Genomic DNA, 23,337 nt, shown 5'->3' on the forward strand with positions numbered 1-23,337 from the left:
TTTGAAAATATATGTCATTATGAAATGAATGGCAAGTGCCGTGTGAAACTTTTTAAATGGTGCGTGTGTTTTTCAGGCTGTGCAATTGTTACTATTTTTTTTTTTTTTTTTGAATCATTCTGTGTAATGACAGTCCATGTTGAGTAGTTTAGGTAGGTGGATGATCTAAGGTGGTGGTTGAAAGCATTATAGGCCCTTCTTAGAAGGAGCGCTGAGTTTTCTCATTCCCCTTATCCGACCCAGTAACTCACGAACAAAGTCCTGTGGAGAGAAGAACAAACAGTGGGGCACACAAGTTAGCAAATAAGCTAATTATTTCATAAGCATGTTAGCAATATTTGACGTAATATTTGACATACAACAATTGTTTTGTATCTTAAGGGTTCGAGCTGGAAATGTGAAACAATTTGCTTCTCAAAGTAATCTTTTTTACTAGCAATCTATTAGCTTTGTACAAAGCTAACTGCATGCAAAGATAGCTTAAAAATGTACATTTGCGGATTAATCAGTGGTTCCCAAACTTTTTTAGTTGCAACCCCCATCGAGGTTTTTTTTTTTTTTTAGTTTGGTAACCACTGGGCAATATCCACCTTTTCCTCATACACAATTTGTTTCCCTAACTTCCACTGTCTTATGCGCCAACTTCTAAAATACTTTGAAAGAAGCTGTTGTTTTATATTAGCTACTTGATAACTGCTAGCTCGGCTAAACAATACTCACTCATGTAATTTCTGTTTAATACAAAGTGACTGCTTATGACAGAGGTGGATTTTTTTAATAATTGTATTGTTGGTTTAATGTTTTTATTGTTGATATCAAAATCTGTTTTTTTTTTTTTCATGTTTTATTGTTGATTTTTAAACTCTATTTAATCTTTTGTGTTATACTTTTTAAATCACGTAAAGCACATTCAATTGCCTTGTGTATGAAATGCAATATTAAAATAAGTTTGTATAGCAATAACGACACATGTAACTTCAGGATACAAGTGTCATTAATCATCGCCACTATAGAAACCTGTTTCAATGCCCTATCGTATTTAATACAAAGTGAATAGGTTATAATCATGCAAAACAACAACACATTTAAAAAAAAAAAAAAAAACATGAAGGCATTTTTTATTATGAATGCAAACTCAATACTGGTGCATCATTGTGCTTGAAAATAAACCTCCTCTTGATGTTATAGTACATTTGACATTTTAGTTAAAAGCTAATCTTTTAATTGATTTAAAGTTTTTATTGTTGATTTCAAACTTTGATTGTTTTTTTCATGTTTTATTGTTCATTTTTAAACGCTATTTAATGTTTTCTGTTGCACTATTTAATCATGTAAAGCACATTGAATTCACCTTGTGTATGAAATACAATATACAGATACATTTGTCTTTCCACTCCTCTCTCTTCCTTTTCCACTTACAGTATTATACCATATCAGTATTTACTGTCTTTTCTCCATCCCATCATTTAATAATGCTTTTTACTAGTTCATACTGAGAAAAACATCAATGTCATGACTGTCCATGCTTGGATCACAGCCTGTGTGTGTTTGTATTGAGGTTTAACGCCTGTAAAGACCCTTTAGTGATTGTCCCAATGCTGACCTCATGACACACACACACACACTGATCCACACTAACAGATGGAGAGTCCAGCTTGAGCATAATCACCATGTGCAGGTGTGATGTGATTGGTCAGCACTAAAATACCGTAGCTTAACCTTAACACACCTAAACACACACAGATATCAGGTCTAATAATGAGTACACAATTCTTCAGGTTTGCACTTTGTATGATGTTTAGATTTTAATGATTTGATCCGTAGGCAGGGGTGGACTGGGACAAATATTAATCCCTGGCATTTTCTGTCCAGACAGTGATGCTCAACATGTGGTTCTTTATGTCTTAATTTGAATAACTATTCCCCCAGAAAACCATAAAAGATGGAAACTTTTAAACCCCTTTTTACCCATCTCCTTTGGCCATTTTGCAACTTCCTTTGTACCATTTTTGTCCCTTTTGAAAAGTTCTGACACTTTTTTCAGACATGAGCTCCTTTTGCCAATAAATATCCCTTTTTTCCAGTTTTTTGTAAATTTTTGCAAGTTCTTTTTGACACTTTTATCCAATTTTTGTCCTTTTTTAAAACATTTTTGGCCACTTTTCAACCAAATAAGTGACCTTTTGCTCAATAAATACCACTTGTTTACCTTTTTTTACTATTGTTTGCCACATTTTGCCCGTGTAAGCTACGCTTTGCCATTACATACCACCTGGTTCCTCTTTATTTGCCTATTTATTGGCCACTCTTGACTGCTTTTGGCCCATTTTAGTCACTTTACACTCTTTTCTGCCTCCACTTGCTCGTCAAAAAAAAAAACAAAAAGCAAAGAATCTCTGGTCTGTCTGTTCCTCAAATATCTCTGCAGATCAGGATCAGACTGTCATGAGAGTTTCAACATGGCTGCTGCTTGGTTGAAAAGTGTGCAACGTCGTATTTGTTTAGACTGCAATGATACCGTTGATGAATTGTTTCATAAAGTTTCCCACCGGGGTGGAAAATAATGATATAATCCTTGAAAATGGTCAGCTAAGTCTCAACACTTAACAATTTCTGCCACACCCCGACATACAACACACCTTAACGTGCTCCTTGTCCCGACATGCGTGGGGTTGCGAGGGCACATTCAACGCTGTTTGCAGGTTTAATTTTGATTGTAGTTTGGAAGCAGCAGCTCGACAATAATCTCTCTCTCTCTCAGCAAGCTGTAGATGTATGCTAGCCTATATTACAGTGCTAAATATAAGTTAGCTACAAGTTAGTCTGTTTACACTGCTAGATTTCATCCCATTTCAGATGATGTTTGTTTTGTTCATTGCAAATTTATATGCGCCGACTATGACGATGACATGAATAATACACATAATCTCATTTCAAATTCACCAAACCCTTCTGTTAACATACTTAGTACTGCTCATTGAACTGAGCCACAAAACAACATTAATACCTATAAATAAAGCTAGATATCTCAGAACAGAACTTACCTCTGTTGGTTTGTAACAGTCTATTAAGGATTCCTGGAAAGACAAGGTGGAAAAAAAATCATGGTAAGTTAGTAAATGTTTACTATTAAACTATTAAATCACGTGGGCCTGTTTTGTCTGCAGTTGGTTCATTGCCACGATAGAGCACAATTACAGAGCCGAGAACTTCATTACCCAACATGCAAAGCAGTCACATGACAGGTTTGACTACAAGGTGAGGGTCTGTGCTTTTGTCTCATCTAGAAAACAATCAGCCAGGTTTCAAGGCATGTTCATACAGAACAAAAGGTGAACCTAATACACTTCAAGAATTAAATGACATGCAAAAATCAGTGCATAGGTGTGTGTGTGTGTGTGTGTGTGTGTGTGTGTGTGTGTAAGTCTGTCATGCATGAAAGACAGACAGTTTGTGCCTAATAATTATATACAGAAAGGGAAATGCTGAGGATCTTATGTATTGACGGGTGTGTAACCTTACAAGTCATTTAACATATCTTTGAATCTTCGATATAGATTATTTTTTGTAGAAAGCATTTAAAAAATTAATTAAAAAAATTAGTCACTATTATGTTACAAGCATTGCTGAGCAGACTTCATTGCAACAAAAAAAAGGATTTAAAATACAGAAAAATGGTTAAAAGAATTCAAAAATGGCTCAAGCTGCATTTGCAAAACCACTATTTTTTTTTTGTTTAAATGTTTAAAGCAGGGGCGTTGAACATGTTTTAGTTCAGGGGCCAAACATGGACCACTTTGATCTCAATTGGGACGCAAATTTTAGGTGGGAAAACGAGCAATTTTAGCATTACTCTGCTCTATAAATATAATGTAAAGAAATGGAAGTTACTGACAATATCTAATCTTTAAAGTTCCTTGAGTTTGTGACCAATTTTTATTCAATTTGGAAAAAAAATGTGGAATAATTTTTAATAAAATTGCAGGACATTGGAAAGGATTTTTTTTTTTTTTTTTAAACAATTTGTGATTAAAAATAATTTTCATCATGTGATAAAAGTAAATATTGTGGATATTCATTGAATGTATGTATTTGGAAGGGCTGAGATAGCTACGACTGAATTACTGAATTTTTACACAATATTTCATGTTTTCTGTCATTTCAACTTTAAAGCTCTAAAGTCCCAGATTTGGCCCCCGGACCTTGAGTTTGACACATGTGGTATACAGGCACCTGCAGTTTGATTGCTCTCTCGTCGTCACTGTTGACCTCCAGCAGGTCGTCAATGTCAATCTCTACCTCTGGCATCTCTTCCTCCTGAAAGACAAACACATCATCAATAAGACAGGAAATTAAAGGAAAATACTGAATGACGGTACAAAATAAATAAGCTTTAGTTGCCCTTTTGATTGAAAACTTTCTATTGCAATATTTTTACTCCCAGAAAGATGAAAACACTGACTGTTTTAAACAGCCTGAACACTAATGTGAGAATGAGGAACAGCCAGGCATTGTATGGAAATGTCATTGTTACTGGGACATTTGAAGGCCTGATGGTTTGAGGTGGATTCATCTCAGCGTCCTCTCAAAAGGTCCACTCTTCCCTTGATTGATTCTCATCACATTTAACCACAAGGCTTTGGGAAGCAGAATCATTCAGGGTGGATGAACGCTCACATCTGGTTTACAATCCTTGCAATTTGTTCATTTAATATACATCAATTGCCACGGTTACATGATGTTTTTTTAATTCGGAATTACTTATTCCGAATTAAATCATTCGGAATTAAAGTGTTCTGCTTCGTGTTTACATGGGAATAGTAATTCCCGAATAGAGGTTTACATGAAAAACCGGTTTATTCCGCTTTAGTTTATTCCACTTTAGGTCTGGGGGTTGGGAAGGCTCTGATTGGACATGACGTATCACGTCAATCACGTCAGTCAGGAAAAACACACAAACATTTTATTGTCGGTTGTAACACAGAAGACCACACATGAGAACTGTTTTCACCTTTCACTGGATTGTAGTTTTGTAGATTGTAGCGGAAGAGATAGGACCTAAATACCAGTAAATAAAGCTCAGTAAAACTCAGAAAAACAATCACCAGGAATTAATATTTGCTCCCTGGTAAAGATAGTAGCTCTAACAACTGGTACAATGATTAAGTTGGTGATATTACGGCCTGTGCAGCAGTATGGGGGCGCAATTCCTCCGTCTCCGGGTTTTAGTATCACCCGTTCGATGAAGCCAGCTCCATTTGCTGATCTCCGTGTGTGTTTAATAAATCCATTTGTCCGTGTTCATTTCTGCACGTTTATGCCTCCGTCCATCCACTCTTTTCATTAGATCCATGTCTTTTAGGGCTCTTATTATGTCGGCTCTATTTCGGGCCGCCATGTTGGATTACATCGTCACCAAACACGTAATTTGCCGCAAGTCGCGCATGGGAAAAACGACCGGAATTAACTTAAAGTGGAACTAGGTGTTGTTGGCTGTTTACAAGAAAGAGAATGTATTTAATTCGGAATTAAAAATGGAATAAACCAGCCACCTAATATGGAATTAAGTTTAATTCGGAATTAAATTAGCATTAGGAATTACGTGTTTACAAGTTCAGGTTAAAGAGGAATTAATTTTATTCCTCTTTAAAGAGGAATTAAAGCTCCCGCGTAAACGTGGCCAATGTAACTTTAAACCTTTAAAATCAGGTCAATCAAAAAAAGGCTATAATTATGGGTGTGCATTACCATGAGTATGACAATAGAATTCACAATATATCCCGATACTAAAAAATACGATATAATCGCAATATCAATAATTACAAATTTCACCTTTACAATTACAAAATGGTATGAAATACTTTTTTTTTTTTTTTTCACTTGCGAGAACAAGTACATGGTAACTAACTGTTGTTCAAGTAATATATATATAGATATATTCCAAATAAAAAAAACAAGTGGTATGTTTATCAAACTGTCAAATTTCGAACTTTTGCGTTTACAACAGATTCTGATTCTGTTAAGTTCTTAAATTCTTTCTTTTAAAAAAAATAAATCACCACATACATCTATAAAAGTGGTGCCAAGTATGTTTTATGAAAATAATCAACTTCCAGCTAAAATGCCTTGAGGAGTGAGGTAGTTAAACAAGGTCTGATGTGGTTCACTGACACCTAGTACCCCCATTTGAGAAAAAACTGACATAGACAACACAGTGCACTATTAAAAAGTCCTTCTAGAAAACATCAATCCACCTCACAAACTGTATTTACTGTGACCTGACATCAGAAAGACCCGACAGCCTCGAACTGCAACATTTCATTAGCATAAAACTGTAAAACGTGCGTCTCTGAGGAGAAGTGGTTAGCGTAGCCTGGAGCTTCCTTTGGTATTTAGACAGAGGAGGATGGTGCCATGTTTTTAATCTTTGCTCTGAGCATTAACGCTCACATCTGTGTGGGTAGACTGATGTGCATGGAGTGGAATTAACACAATCATACCTTCTAAAAACACAATATTGTACCAACTGCTGGTCATTACAGGTGACATCTCATTTCACAGCATGACCACGTACTTTATCTTAAATACACTGTATAAAAATACAGTTCTTTTGTCTTTGGCTGTGTCGTTAATTCAAGGAGTGAAGAAGATAATGAAATATTCAAATCACCCACAGAGCTTATAGCAGTGGTCTCATCTGAACACACAATTATTGCTCCAGCACACGTACGTACGTACTCAAGGCTTCCCCCTCGCCTTCATCTTCATCCCTGAACTGTTAAGAGGCATTAAAACCTGCAGCATTTCATTTAAGCAGATGAGCATCCTCTTTCACCTCCATTGCTCGGTGAATGGTGTGGGTTTAAACCTCCTCCTCATTAAAAACATAGAAGAGAAAGAAGATGAAATGAGGGAATGTGGTGCGACAAATCAAAGCCTGACATCTATTAGTGAATGAGTGTGTGCTCGACAGAACAAAGGGAAATAATGAAAAAAAAAACGAATGAGATGAGCCATTTTAGGCAGAGGGGGAAAGGAAAGAAAGGAAAAAGTGGAACCAGATGCATTGGGAACGGAAAATCTAAATACAAAATGTGTGATTTTCGTAGACTACTACTACATCAAAAATGTAAGCATTTGTTCTGCTTTTAGTAGATTACTAGTATGATTACAAAGGGGACAGACTTAAACTCAGGAATTTTGGGGAATATTCTAAACAATATCTCTTTGTGGAAATTATTCCTTGGAATTAACCAGAAATTGGGGGTAATTTGTACCTGATGCTGAAATTTTAGCTAATGCATAATGCTATTATTATTATGTAAATTATCAGTGACTCTCTGTTAAAGGTCCAACTCTTAGTTTTGAAAATTTCAATGACTTCCATGTGATATTTCCAGCAAGTTCTTTTTTTTCTTTTTGAATAATATGTTAAGGTTTAATTTATTTAGACAACTTTTTTCAGGAAGTTCACTTTGATCTCCTGACATGTTTCGACCGGTAACTGCCAGTCTTCTTCAGAGAAATCTGCTGATCGCTTTGATGTGTCCAATGTTTGGACACATTTTTGTCGATGACTTGCACGTGATGATTATCAGGAATTTTCACGTAAAAGGACAAAAATGTGCCCAAATATTGGAAACATCAATGCGATCAGCAGACGCCTCTGAAGAAGACTGGCTAATGACAGTCGAAACATGTCAGGAGATCAAAGTAAACTTCCTGAAAAAAGTTGTCTGAATAAATGAACAGTTTCAACTGTCAACTGCCAGTCTTCTTCAGAGACGAATTATCAGGAATTATCACTTGGAAGTCAAGGACAAAAATGTGTCCAAGCATTGGACACATCAAAGCGATCAGCAGACGCCTCTGAAAAAGACTGGCAGTTGACAGTCGAAAAAATGTCAGAAAGTAAACTTCCTGAAAAATTGTCTGAACAAATTAAACCTTAACATATTTTTGAAAATTTCAGGTGGTAACTTTTCAACTCTGAAAATTCCCAGAATTCTGCAACCTAAGTTATAATGTTACATTTTTTAATTATACCCCCAATTTCCAGTTAATTTCAATAAATAATTCCCATGAAAGGATTTTATTTTCAAATTTTCCTAAAATTCCAGAGGTTAAGTTCCTATGACATTTTTTTTAACCCTTTTCAACACTAATTACCGGTACTGGTGCCTTACAAAGGACATTGCACTTGTGTCACACAAAGAATGGTGGTCAATCTCATAAGTTATGGAAGAAAAAGCCATTGCATAGACTCGTTGCAATGTGATTCTACCACATACCACTGTGAAAGCTGCACCAGAGAAATAACACCTGAAAACAAAGCAGACCAGGTTCATTATCCAAATCAGGTGAGGGAGCAGAGGCTGAGACGTGAGGCAGAAGCACATGGCGAAGCAAACACAAACAAAACATACCATTAGATAAAGAATTGTTTGGATTGTGAATTGAAATGCTTTTCACAAATTCAACACACACAGATGCAGTTTTAACATCTCAAAGTGAAATTGTCAAGAAGAAGAAAAATGTCTTTCTGTATGCCACGTGTTGTCTGGCCACCACATGTGGCACATATTTCTACTTTGTGATCTCAGTCTGGAACTGTTTTTCAGGTAATTTCCATCAGCACTGTAACCATTAGGGTGCTGAACATGTTCACTGATAGAATAGAGCCATACAGTATATACCAATGTTATTTACAGAGGTGACGAATTACAAGCATTCACATTACTGCAATTGAGTTGCTTTAATGGGTACTTTTATACTTTACAGTTTCACAATCACAATTTAAAGTAATTAAAGTAATTTCTTACATTTCTACACCCAACCGTTACTGAGTAAATTATTATTTTTTGTGATTTTTTTTATTTATTTCCTTTTCATGATCTCTTCATTAAAGTTTATGAATACACTTTTAACATTATCCATATGTTCTTAGTCGTGCCATTTCTGATCTATGCCTTTCTTTGGTTTCAGGTTGGGGGTTCTACCTGTTATGTTGTTACCACCCACATGGAACATTTGCCCTGGCACTGTTTTGGAGTTCATAAATGTAACTATACTTCGAGCCTGAGATGTGGACATGCAAATATTGCTAAAAAAAGGACATGTCCATGACTTAGACTGTTCGGTAGCAGTTTACTTGAAGTTGTATACATAAGGCTGACATTAAGCTGTTCATTAGTATGAATAAGGTGTCATGAAGGCTGTCATTAAGTTTCGTTCACTAAATTGTGGCACTTTTGGAGCAATGTTGGCATTTTTTGGGTTGAGTGGGATTAGGGGTTAGGGTTAAAGTTAGGGAAAAAAAGGGTTAGAGGTTAGGGGTTAGGGTAATGAAGGGTTAGGGTTAGGGGTTAGATAGGTTTAAGGTTAGGGGTTAGGGTAACAAAGGGTTAGAGGTTAGGGGTTAGGGTAATGAAGGGTTAGGGTTAGGGGTTAGATAGGTTTAAGGTTAGGGGTTAGGGTAACAAAGGGTTAGAGGTTAGGGGTTAGGGTAATGAAGGGTTAGGGATTAGGGTTAGGGGTTAGATAGGTTTAAGGTTAGGGGTTAGGGTAACAAAGGGTTAGAGGTTAGGGGTTAGAGTGGCAAAGGGTTAGAGCAGTGGTGGCCAATCCTGGTCCTCAAGAGCCACTATCCAGCATGTTTTAGATGTTTCCCTCTTCCAACACAATGAAATGACTAACTCATCATCAAGCTCTGCAGAAGCCTGATAACTATCCTGGTCATTTCAATCAGGTGTGTTGGAAGAGGGAAACATCTAAAACATCCTAGATAGTGGCTCTTGAGGACCAGGATTGGCCACTCCTGGGTTCGGGGTTAGTGTTAAGGTTAGGGTTAGGGTAACAAAGGGTTAGGGTTAGGTAATAAGGTAATGAAAGGTTAGGGGTTAAAGTAACAAAGGGTTAGGTGTTAGGGGTTTGGAGTTAGGGTTTAGGGTAATGAACAACACTTAATGACAGCCTTCATGACACCTTATTAATGCTATTAATAGGTGTCATGTTATAATAATGACAGCGTAATGTCAGCCTTCATGTATAAACTTCAAATAAAGTGTTACCGACCAACTGTTAGTTCTATATTTTTAAAAAAAAACTTTTTATGCAAAGTTCATAAACAGATTTCAGACTGGAATAAATTGTCATCTGTTCGGTCTGTGTTTTTGCGTTCTATTTGCAGAAAGGTCATTTTTACACTTTTAATGTGGAGAAATTTTATTTATGCTAAGTTTCAATGTTGTAACTATCCAAGTCTTTCTCTCCTTAGCTTGGTGTGTGTGTGTGTGTGTGGGGGGGGGTCAATCTATTTAGTCCAGGGAGCATCTTTCTCTTTCACTTGTCAGCGGGCCGTCGGTCACTGTATGTCACTATGATTGGTGATGACCACAAGCGTGTTCTGCATGTGAAGCATGACTGCATGTAATCACAAGTGAATGCTCACACACACGCGCACACACGTTAAGTTTTGCCTGCATCCATGTCTCACTGCAGAGCTTTGTCCTTACAGAGCCTGTGATGAAGTGCTTATATAGGAGACAACCCCCCCACCCCCCACCACCCATAATACAGAAAAACACTGGTGCAGTCTTTGATGCAGCTTGTGATTTGGAGTCTAAAATAGCAACGTTGGTCTCACTACACTGTGAACAAAATATTTAATCTGACGTCAGTCAAATAGTAGTGACAGCACACGCTGCCAGGAAGCAGAACCATAACATGGACCAGGGTTGGAGTCAATTACATTTTTCAGTTTCAATTACGCTTTCAATTACCTATGTTCAATTACAATTCAATTACGATTACAGTTTCAAGCATATTTTTTGAATTACAATTATTTTCTATCCTCAGAAAGTCAATTACAATTACGTTCTCAATTACTAGGTTCCAACTACAATTAATCACAATTACTGAGCCTGAAATAAATTACTTTAAAAAAGTTAACATTTCTCTTGTGTTAGCATCTCTTATGATAACAGGTATTAAATCAGCTGTAAAATACACTAAAAACAAATATCTATCTATTGGTTACCTTGTTAGGCTTCCTAATCAATGAAAATATACATTTTAATATTTTTTTCAAAATAGTAAAATGTGGGAAAGGTTGATATGAAACACATTTTAATAAATGTTAACTACATACGTATGTGTAGAACTGTACATAGAACTGTAACATGGTTCACCAGTTTTGCGTTGAATTACAATTGGCAATTTTTATAGAATTTTCATGGCAATTACAATTACAAAGTGAATTAAAACTGCAAGCAGTGATAACGGGCACTTGCGCCTGCCGCTCCCGTCGAGGCACGAGGCGACTCAGTCCGACCGGCCGCGTTCAATGTCAAACTTCATTCCATACGGCACAAGGTCTGGTTGCGGAGCAGGGCATCTGTTTGAAAATGAGCTGAAAATTATTATATTTTATAAAATGTACTTGTGCTCTCGAACAGGGTTTTTTTCAAAGTGTGGGTTGTGTCTAAGGTGCCAGAGTTCTTCAGGGGATGTGCTGCGTGTGAGAAAACAATAAACCAGAAGAAATTGTAGTAATCTTTCTAAGAAAAAGCAGAAGAATAAAGGGGAAGAGTGTCTGTGACAGCCTGTATCCAGGTATTTCTGAGGCCTGACAATCTGGTAAAAACTTACAGTTTTTAGGAACAATGGTCTCCAACTTGTCAAGAACATAATTCCTAAATTTAATGTGGAAATTATGAACGCTCTAGGAGGAGTTCGCTTTTAAAGACTGTGTGGTTTGGCCAAAAATTGAGAAAAAGTGCTCAATTTGGCACTGTAAATTAAAAATTGCAGACTTCCTGTTGAATTTAGGTAATGGGTACAAATTACATTTTTGCTTGTCACGGTCCAATGCATACACTTATTTAATGCCATCCAGCTAGTTTAAACCACTGAAAAGTTACAAACTAACGCGTCCCAAAATTGAACTACATTTTTCACCAAACTCCTACCAAATTTCACGAAATTGCACCCCTCAGAAGAAGAAGAAGAAAAAAAAATCCTTACATGAACAGTAGGGCCTTTGCACTACTTCTGATGCTCGGGCCCTAATGACGGGAACGCAATTACAATTTGATTGCACCATAATTGTAATTAATTATCAATTACAATTGTAATTTACCCCAACCCTGACATGAAGAATCTCTCATAAAGTGGAAAAAGTGGTTCCAAATTCTGCATGTCAGTTTTATCCATGAGAAAAAAGAAACATTGTTGAAGGCAAACACCAGTTAATTTTGTTTGTATATGCAAAAGGAAGATGTGTTGATAAGAAGAGGAAAAAAAATGTAGTGTCAAGGAACAACAAGGAGGAAAGTGTGAAGAAACTTTGTCCAGACTTGTCATAAGAGAGAGAGAGTGTGTTTTTACTGTGCTAATGTGAAAGTGTAGCAGCCTGTTTATAATAAACAGACACAGCACAGCAGCCCCACAGCGTTTTCAGTCTGCTTCATCCATGATGAGGTGAATCAACGTGAATGCACTCGTCCTGACCTGGTGATTCACACATCACAGTCTGAAGGACAAAGAGTTGAACTCTCATTTCAAACTGCTGTGTGATTCATATTTACTCCTAGTCATTGTCTGTTTATCCCAACCTGATTTACCAGTTTCATTGAACAGCAAATAAAGCCTTCAAAGGAGGAAGTTAGAGAACTTTAAATGTATTACTCAGTGACTGATGGAAACAATTGAATTTTCACTTCGAAAACAGAAAGGTGTGTTATAGTGATCAGGGTTAGGGAGGCCTGTTTAAGACAAGCAGCACATCTGGAACAGAAGCTATTGTGCATTTTCACTGTATGGTTCTACCTGCATGTTATTGTATTTGACAATTAAAAATTGCCAATGCATTGTAATCATTTGAGTTCCTCTTATTTTTCTTCCGCAACTTGCTTTGTCCTGGAACTCCTCCTAGGCTATTAATGCAGCACTAATGACATGTATGTCATCTCATAGAGGCAATGGCAAGAATCTGCAGTTGACCTTTTGTGGAGCCAAAATGTCAAGGTCAAGTTCGTGTCATGTCAAAAACAAAATTTTCTATATCTCTACAAATATTTATCGTACAAGTTTGATGCTTACATTTATAGAAAACTAATCTCAAGTGGAGTATTTTATTTAATTGTGAAGTTCATTACGTCACAAAAAAAACTTGTTCCCTATAACTTGGCCACAAATTGAGATACAGTGCTCAGACTGGTACCATTGAACAACATTTTCTTTCACTGTGAGACCTTGACCTCTTCTCAAGGTCATATTTAAGGTCAGGGTCGGTCTTCTGTTTTTCCTGCATTTTATTACTTGTCAACAAATCCAGATAATGGTTGTCATTTTTTCCATTGCGAATACAGGTCTTGCCTAGTTCTTATGTTTTTATTTAGTTAGAATCTGCATGCTGACGTTTTGAGAATGGAAAACCACTCCGAAAACAGTGCTGATACCACAGTACAGTGCAGTTTTGTCGTCAACATATGGAAATGTGCCTTAAAATCCAGCTCAGCTAAGGAGGGGGGGATTTCTAGAGATGGGCAACTTGTATTTTAGCGGGGGCCACAAAAATGTCTGATTCGAGGGCCATATTATCAACGTACATGTAGCATTTAGAATGATGACCAACCTAACACATTAATACAACAAAGAACAAAGGATTTAGTTTTTTGTTACAGTTTTGCCATTTTTCTGTAATTTTTTTACATTTTAGTTGGTTATTTTTATGTTTTTGTTAGTGTACTGTTAATATTTTTTGTCATTATGTGTGTTTTTAATGTCCTTTTGTGTTTTTGGAGTAATTTTGTGTATTTTTAGACTAATTTTGTGTGTTTTTAGAGTAAGTCTCTCTGTTTTTGAAGTTATTCTGTGTGTTTTTGCAGTAATTTTGTGTTTACTTTACTCTACAAAGTTAGACCAAGGGTCACATTTTGACTTTGATCTATTCTCAGACAGGATTTTCAACACTTGTGAGGGCATGCACACTGCACAGGTAACGTTAAATCCTTCTTGTAACAGTGTAATGCTTTGTTTCATTGTACACTTCATTTGAATTTTACATAAAACATGCAGGAGTGGAAGCAGGGAGGTTTAAGAAGATAGGTAAACACTGTAAACGTGTAGGAGGGAAGCTATTGAAATACCTAAAGGGGGAGAAAAGTCCATGAAGACTGGGTGCAGCGTAAATGGGTCAGTGGAGTGAGGATGCAGAAGAGGCGTATTACATAATGCTAAAACTCTCATCGCTCAGCTTTTCTTCTAAGCTGCCACGCTGTGTCACATCAAAGCCAGGATGGAGCTCAAGGAGGGACAAAAATCATCTGAGGCGACTGTGTTCAAACCCACGGTAGAGGAAGGAGTGAAGCTACAGCCAGGGTACATTTTTCAGTTACCATTACACTTTCAATTACCCATGTTCAATTACAAATCAATTACGATTACAGTTTCCAGCATTTTTTTTTACAATTACAATTAAATTCCAGTTATTGTCTATCCTCAGAAAGTCAATTACAATGACATTCTCAATTACTAAAGACCAGTTACAATTACTCAGCCTGAAATAAATAACCTCATTAAAGTTAACCTTCCTCTTGCGTTAGCTTTCTGTTAGCATCCTAAATCAGCTGTAAAATACACTATAAACAATTATCTATCATCTAGATCATTGTTTCTCAAAACAAACCCAAGCGGACAGATACTCCACAAAGGTCTTTGTGTCTGAAGAAATATTGATTGAAAAATGAAGGACAGCAAACAAAGGACCCTCCCCCCTCCTCCTCCTGTATTGCAATTTCCCTGAAACACCCCTAGCACAGATAATCTGACTTTTACTGGATAAAGTAAAAAGTTCGCCACTGCAGCAAAAGCTCTTTCCCACGCTGATTCAGCAAATACTCAAAGGACGCCGTAGACTCGGAGAGGAGAGAGGAGAGGGGGGGAAGCAACGAAAAGAAAAAAAAGAGGTGTGCAGGGTCGGAGGAACTGAGCATCTGAGGATATTATCTGTTAAAAATAACATTGAGAACACATAGTGGATTTTGGGAGCTCATTATGATGGAAATATTTTAATCAGCCTCCTGCAGGACAGTGCTACTGCAATAGCAGCAATATTCCTGCTTCTCAACAGGAAAAGTTTATGATTGAATTTTCTTCCTTTTTTGGCACAGTATAGCTTCAGAAAAAAGGGGTTTTTAAATCTATGAAAATATACATGCTTATTTTTTTTACCTCTCCCCCTACTAGCACAGTGGTTCTTAACCTTATTTGGATCATGACCCCATTTTGATATCAAGAATTTCCTGGTGTACATGCTAGCGTCCTGATATTTTTGGTAATGAAATATAAGATGGGGTAAACAAACAGGAATGAAATGAACCTCTAAATGTTATTTTATTCTCTTGTTTGGTTTAAAGAGAAACAGTGAACGCATTTGCTGCACATGCAAATCTGCTAATGAAAACAAGCAACACACCCACCAACGAACACACCACACCTTCGACTTTGAGAGTCAAAACAACAAGCGTTCTTCTTTTGTTTTTCCTTTCATCAATTTCTTCCACTCTGACACGTGCGAGCGACCGATACCAGTTTCTGCACAACATCAACGACTGAGTCAGTGTTTGTTCACTGGCAGGCTGAGAATGCATCCAGTGATGGAGGGAGGAAGACGTTAAAGGACAAGAAAGCTAGTGTGTTATTGTGAAAGTCAGCTGCGTTTCTTCCTTTTCACTCACAAAGCAGCGTTTCTATCTTTTTTCTCTCTTCAATTGCTATTTCAATTACCACAGTGTTTACATTCTGTGCTACTTTGTCTCTGGAGTCAACTTTCCCGTGTGTATTTCCTCATCCGTGCAGGAAATAAAACTTTGTTGGCCTTTTCCCGTTCAGTTTCTTGCTTTTCTATCAATCCAAAATGAAACCCATTTGGTCTGATGAGACAGTAAATCACAACAGAGGCAGGTCTGAATGGCAGTCCTTGAGTAACGCAGTTAGAAAACAAACATTAATCATTGTTTAACCTTTGTCTCCAACCTTCATTTTGAAATTGACATTTAAAACCATCCTACAGCCCCTGTCTTTTATAAATGTTTCAACAGCTGTTGGATATCGGCTTGCTAAAAGGCCTTCTTGTCAACGCGTGTGATTTGTTGAGCAGCACATGCTTGTATCTGCAGGTGCTACGTGAAATGTGTCCCACGCTGTTCACACAAACACCAATCCGACTTCTATTTTTGGCAGATATAGAGACGTCCAACACTGAGGCCACATAGCAAAGGGCTGATGGAGACAATCACATACGTCAGGACAGATTCTCAGTTGCTAATTAAGGTCGGTCGGTTTGTTGAAGAGAAAATGGGAACCTTGAGAAAACAGAAAGGTCAAAAGCCCAATAACCACTTACTGCATCATTTGAAATTGTATTTAAAAGAAAACAAACCGGCTGTTTGTGGGAATTACGTTAAGGGAATTTGTAGACAATATAAAGCTATCGCGTCCCTTTCAAAGGATAGCAAAACTATACTCTACTTTCATTTTGACCTGAAGTGGCATCTTGGAACGGCTGACAATGTCTTGACTGAAAACTAGGGGAGATCGGGCCTTCTCTGTAGTTGCTCCTAGACTTTGGAACAGCCTAGCCCTCTCCTACATTTGATTCATTTTAAAACCCATTCATATGCTATGGCTTTTAAACCGGACTGAGAACTGGCATTTTTGGTTCTGTGTTTCTATTTATTTTATCTATTTTTTTTTTTTTACTTGTGTACATTTTAAAACCTCTATACAGCACTTTGGTCAACATCTTTGTTTTGAAATGTGCTCTGATTAAAATTGACTTGATGCGACATAACTTGACAGTCAAAACTCAAACACTGATTACTCTATTAACCATTATTTGGACATGAATCAAGCTCAATAAACTGAGTTCATTCTAAATCACACCCCCTTGAAATCATCAAGTTTCATGCATTGCATTGTGGGATATGGAGTCCTGTCGAAGACGTTTGCCTAGAAGTGTTTTTAGGTCATTCTTACCCTGAATTCTTGTATTTGCCACCAAAAACTCTGCCGAGGTGACTTCCCAAACCATTGGTGTCTTCACGTACTGAAATTTGTGGGCAAACAATGGTGGCTGTTTATGTCGGGGCTTACACAGAAATATCTGAATCTGGCCGGAATTGAATATCTCGCAGAGTGAAGTGATATCGGGAACAAACTATAACAAACATGGAATCAAGCCAATCACTGTCATCCTTGTCAATCACATAAACACAAGAAATTTTGGCAAATTTAGTAAAAACACTTCTACACGTGTAGTCCACATCCCACAATGCAATGCAAACGAACTTTCAAGTGGCAATTTCAATCTTTAACATCTTTTTTCGAGCAAATGATCTTCGAATTATTGATCTATGAGGCCTCCACTATGGCTGTGTTCAACATCGCACACCAATGTACTACTCAAATTATGTGTGATGTCACTTGGTCACTTTCTCGCTTACAATGCTTTCTGAACTTTCAAAGGTGGAGAATCACCAAAGATTTTTAGCCTTAGTGTGCTTCAGGTTTTTGTCATTCTAGGTTTTAAATGCATCTTGGGAAACTTGGAAGTATACTTCAGTGGGAATGGTCATCATCCTAATCATACTTATAGCATATTGTAGACAGTATACACTCATTGTCATTGGCTTTGTAGTGAATAATACGGAGTATGCCATTGTGAACACAGCCTATGTCTTTATCTTATTAAAAAATATTCATCACCAGCTAGTAACACCTTGTCTTATATCTCTAGTCTCCATTTCCTTTCCAAACAATGCATGACAAGATCTATAACTTGTGTTGTTGGTTTTCGGCCTTAAGTGTATTCAATTGATTATTGAAATGTATCAAATTCATCAGCTGCCATGGAAGATGGTTGCGCATAATTACACACATAAGAACCGGCCAACCAAAGATGTAACACAATGCTCGCCTTCGTCTACTCGTAAGAGTATACTTGCGGTAATATCTGGTAACTTGACACTTCTGTCTTTGCGTGCCAATGCGTTGTTTCCGTTTGCGTGAAGGTATTGCATGGGAACATCCCTCCTTCACTACATTAAGGTGCTTACATAAGGACAAGGTTATTCTGGCTTCCCAGCAACAAAATGACAAATGGTAACAGTGACAAATGTCATTGACAAGGTCACGGGGTACAGCCGATGGAGGAGGGGATAATGATGTCGACAGACAGTGATGAAGATGTTCACTTTCACTAACTGGTGCAGATGCTACAGAAGAGAGACCTCTGTCCACCACACAGAGAAAAAAAGCACATTCTACACAAATCAGCGAGTAAAGCACAAAGCAGTAACCCCTCCTTCACTGTGCTGACGATTAACAGGATAGAAAGCAAACAGCAGGCAGCAGCATAAACACGATCTGCACAAAGATGCTCCAGATCCAAATTCTCTTTAGCTCCATTTGGTCCCAACATGCACACTGACCTGTGAGTGAGGGACGGATTGTGCTGCTCATGGTTATCAATTGATGTAAAAAGGCACTGGACTGCTAACCACCAGTGCGAACCAACACACACCCACGGACTCATCCACACATGAAGGCCTCAGGGCAGAACGCTGTAGCTATGCTGTCAGTGTCTGGGTTTGTTCACATGAATTAGCTTTTATTGAGCGAGGGCTCTTTTTAGGCTGGGCTTCCAAAAGTAGGGCAATACAATGTCAGTGTCAACCCAACACACACACATAAAAAGATTTACCACAACTGAGCATTAATCTCCATCTTCCTCTTGTGCACTAGTGAACTCCTACGTATTCCTCAATGACTGAATGATTGATTGTTCTACTCTCAGACCATTATGACACTTTGTGGCTTTTAATCACCCAGACTTGACCTCAGCATTAATCTGCATTAAAATTAAGTCAATCGCAGTCTGTAAAACAAGGATTGTGTTGTGGGGTGACTTTACGAGAGATGGTATCAGATACGCAGAAGCCATTTTTTGCTAGAGCGGTCTTTTAATCAGAAACAATGCAATAATATATAATCTTCTATAAAAAAATCGCAATGAAATTCGCAATCCGTATCCGAAAAACACTTGATGGGATAATTGAGGGACCAACCCAACATAGTTGCTTCATATTTCATTAAAAATCAGTCAATTACGAACCGAGATATGAAGTTTTGAAATTTTTTCAATAAACCAATCTAGATTTAGTATATATTGTTGTGTTGTTAAAAATGTGCATTAGACGTAATCCTGCTAACAAACAAACAAACACAGATGAAAATATTGCCTTATTGGTGGAAGTAACAAAAGACAGTAACTGGAGCAAATTATCAAGATAAAAATAACAGTTCCATTAAAGTAGGAGTGCAATTTTGGTAATAAATAGATAAATCAATAAAATTAATTAAAAGAAAAAATATCTTGTTATTTGTTCTTAATGCACATTTTATCCTTTCATGTCAGAATTTCACATCATTGTTTATTTTTATATTATTATTATTATTTCAGACCCATTCCACAGCACCCAGTACTTTCGTATTATTTTTGTTTTGTCGGCTTGACTGAAAATTATACCATTAATGCATGAATTAAATCAATTGTATTTTTCGATAGTTCAGAACTCGAAACGTTCCACTCAAATCTTGCCAAATTCCGATTGCGTGACATTTGTTCTTTCCATTGATGAGGAGAAAACTGTTAAAATAAATAAAAAGATGAGGATTTCCATGTATCAATTCTGTGATTTAAGTCTGTTTTCCATGATCACTCAAGATCTTTGGCTCTAATTTCAAAACTACTACATTACCTTCACTGGAGATGATTTTTTTTAACTTTTTAATGAATGGAACAAAAACGGAAGCAGCATTGTTGCCTCATTAACTTGTCTTTCTCACATTTCCAAATCAGAGCACAACTACACGCACTCTCTGCCTCAGTATCAGGTTTTCATCTGAAACTGAGACACAACCTGACCTCTGAGCCTGCTCACACCAGCCACACACACACACACACAACATGTCATGTACACATCCCTCCTCTTCTGTGTGGCCCCAGCATCAACGTATCAACCTACAGGAGCAAAGGGGGCGTGACTTAGTCTGCCATTGCAAACCAATAAAAATCCACCTGCTCAAACATTGCCACAGTATGTAGTGATGGATGAATGAGTAGGCGTGAAGATGACAGGCGGCTCTAACAACACACATGAAGAAAGTGTTAGTGACGCACCAACTGACAGCGTGTCAAAGCGATGATACATTGTTGTCATTATCGTAAGTGTTGCCAGGTTCTGTGTCTTTGTCGCACACCTGAGAAGGCTCTGCTTATTTCAGCAGATACCAAGGGATCGTTCTGTGATTCCATCCCATTAGTGGTGTGAAAAACATGATATAAAGTGGAAGGTTTTAGTCAGAATGTAGTCATCAGGACTACTTCAGTTATAGTCTAGTTTTAGTCAACTACTGAAAGTAATTCTGCAACTACACCAAACTTGCCATATTCTTACCCATTTCCATCACTTTTTCTTGCCATATTTTTGCACCTTTTAATGCATTTTTGCTACATTACTCCCATTACTGCCACTTCTCCATCAAATTCAAATGCCTTTTCTGCACAGTTTTTCCACTATCAAGACATTTTAGGCAATTATAAACCCTTTTCACCACTTTTCCCATCTATCTTTGCCAATATAACCACATTCACGATGACAAATCCAGACAAAGCCAGGTTAAACTAATTGTTCATACTTTTTTTCTGCGGCTTTTAAGCCAATATTGACACTTTGAGTTTGAACCCTTTTTACCACTTTTTCTGTCCATTTTTGGCCACTCTCATTTGCAACTTTTAACCAATTTTTGTGGTTTTCAAAATCCCATTTTACCACCTTTTCCATCATTTTTGGTCATGTTCAACCTATTTTTTTTGTGATTAAAAAGAGAGGGCAGTGTTACGTCATGGTGAGGGGGAAAGGAACAGGGAAGAGGAAGTTAGGGTGGGACAATGAAAGGAGTGGTAAAGAGTCAACTATTTTGGTTGTGCTGAAACTTTTGTTTTATAAGTTAACAAATATATCAATATTTGTTAATATAGTTTTGATTCCCTTTTTTTAATTAGTCAGTCTCATTATTGTCACTTTAAAAACTGTAGTCGATGAAAACTATTACATTTTTAGTCACAACAATTCTCACTGCTCAGACCAAATGCTGAGAGGAATCTAAAAGGGGAATATTCACTTTCTAAATAAATTATATGCAATAACAAATTATCGACTTCCACCATTGCAAATGTTGCAATGAAATATCCGAGATCCACACATACCTGCTCCCAGCATCCAATACTTTCATGTGAGCATTATATTGCTTGCAGATCAAGCAAACCCGATGACAATAGACCCCACACCTGAGAGAGAGCTGGGCCAGCTTTGATATGTAAACTGGTCTAGTCTCAGTCAGGCTTCAGCTCTAATAAAAGACCAGTAAAAGACAACGATGCAACAGCAGACAGTTTAAGCTACATAGAGGTGTAAAGAGTACTTATACTACTCAAGTAGAAGTACTGTTACTTGATTGAACTTGTACTCATGTACAAGTGTGTCATACATAAAATAGTCAAGTACAAGTAAAAATGAACAGGGTCATGTTTTAATGCCTACTTTGGCCTTCCGTCCCCTTCCCAATCACGTAGTGGCAGCAGAAAGGACGAGCATGCGCGCCCCCCCAGCTTTCCCCCGCCCCAACCCTCAACGTGCTATGTCGTCTAATTCTGTTGCGATTGTGTTTTTTGGTGCCTGTATGTGCTGAGGAGTTTTTTCCTAGTCCTATACTGTGCTCCCTCTAAGGGAACATAGTCTAGGACCTGCCTTTTCCCTCACTCCTTTCCTCCTGTTTTTCCACTTTTCATCTAAACATCATGGCGCAGATGGCTGCCTCGGTGTGTTGGTGCGCATGTTCTTCGCACCAACTGCCAAGTTAAATTCCTTGTGCTGTTTTACTTGGCGAATAACAACCGTTCTGATTCTGAAAAACTAGCTCAATTAAATAGTAAATGCTTATTTTTGTTAATAAATCTTGCCACAGTTCCCTTACATACAATAAGAGTCTCATGTATCAACTTAAAAACAGACCAAATCTTGCACAATTTAAAATGTATTTTATTTTAATTTATTTTCCACAAAGGCATTTGTATGAAATAAAAGGTTTGTCAAAATGTACAATTCTTTTTAAAATAAAATAACACCAATGAATTTAATAAAAAATACAAAAATCCAAGTATAGCTAAATTTATGAACTCTAAAACTGAGAAAATAACCTCCATTCAATTTTGGAGCGTGCATTATGCTTAATCTGATTGGTCGGCTATGATGTGATCTATTTGATTGCTGACTTAAGTTTTTGTAGTTTCACAATGTCCGTTGATCATTTTAAAACAAAACAAATAATAATTTACTCAGTAACGAATGGGTGTGGAAATGTAACAGATTACTTCTTTTAAAATGAAACGTACTTAAGTACAAATAAAATAAAATATACTCAAAAAAGTACAAGTACCCAGAAAAGCAACTCAATTACAGTAACGTGAGTACATAGAATCCATTGCAAACACTCTTTTTTTTAAAAATTTTTGATTATCCATATTTACATCACGTCACGTGTAAAAGTTCAAATTCAGCAGATTGCATAAAAAACATGCGCACTACCACACTATGATGCCCTGATTCAGTGCTTTTTAAAGGCACGTGTGCACCCATGCCACCACTGTGTGTGTGTGTGTGTGTGTGTGTGTGTGTGTGTGTGTGTGTGTGTGTGTGTGTGTGTGTGTGTGTGTGTGTGTGTGTACATCTGTGTGCAGACCCTCTGCTGTGAGGGTAGGGGGTCAGAGTCTGCAGAGGTGATTGGCTGACGAGGAGAGTCACAGCATCAGCACATCCTTAACCCACTGCCCTTCTTTTCCTTTTCCTCTCCTCCTCCTGCTGCTGCTGCTGCCCCCCCATCCCCCTCCCCCTCCCCTCCCCCACTCTTCTCTCCATGGCAGCATACCGATGATCGCTCACTGTACGCACACACTCTCCCTCACGTCACTTATTAAATTACTGTATTTTGCTTCATGTGAAAGTCCCTTTCACTCTCCTTCAGCATGCACATAAACACAACCTCTAGGGCTACACCACACCTCCTCTATGGGTGTGAAACAATGCGTCATGCAAATGTGAGCATGTAAATTATACTTTCAGTAGTGGAAAAAAAGGAAAAATGGCTTCAAAAGGTCACGATCTTGACTCAGACAGATCTTTATTATTATGATTGTTATTATTACAATGTTAT

General features: G+C 37.4%; 2 protein-coding genes across 2 annotated transcripts in view; one reads left to right on the top strand and one right to left on the bottom strand.

Annotated features, from left to right (window-relative positions):
• Positions 1-23,337, bottom strand: part of ppp1r14c (protein phosphatase 1, regulatory (inhibitor) subunit 14C) — a 25,076-nt gene continuing 1,739 nt past the window's right edge. The window contains exons 2-4 of the mRNA XM_028440222.1: positions 4,234-4,317; positions 3,045-3,077; positions 1-261 (exon numbers count right to left, since the gene is read on the bottom strand). Of these exons, the coding sequence (XP_028296023.1) occupies positions 187-261; positions 3,045-3,077; positions 4,234-4,317 (192 nt within the window). The 3' untranslated portion in view covers positions 1-186. The remainder of the gene's footprint in view (positions 262-3,044; positions 3,078-4,233; positions 4,318-23,337) is intronic.
• Positions 13,990-23,337, top strand: part of iyd (iodotyrosine deiodinase) — a 15,995-nt gene continuing 6,647 nt past the window's right edge. Inside the window, exon 1 of the mRNA XM_028440221.1 lies at positions 13,990-13,999. The gene's annotated coding sequence lies outside the window, so the exon portion shown is untranslated. The remainder of the gene's footprint in view (positions 14,000-23,337) is intronic.

The sequence above is a fragment of the Gouania willdenowi genome, chromosome 24 (genome assembly GCF_900634775.1).
Source record: "Gouania willdenowi chromosome 24, fGouWil2.1, whole genome shotgun sequence".
In the NCBI taxonomy this organism is placed as follows: Eukaryota; Metazoa; Chordata; class Actinopteri; order Blenniiformes; family Gobiesocidae; genus Gouania; species Gouania willdenowi.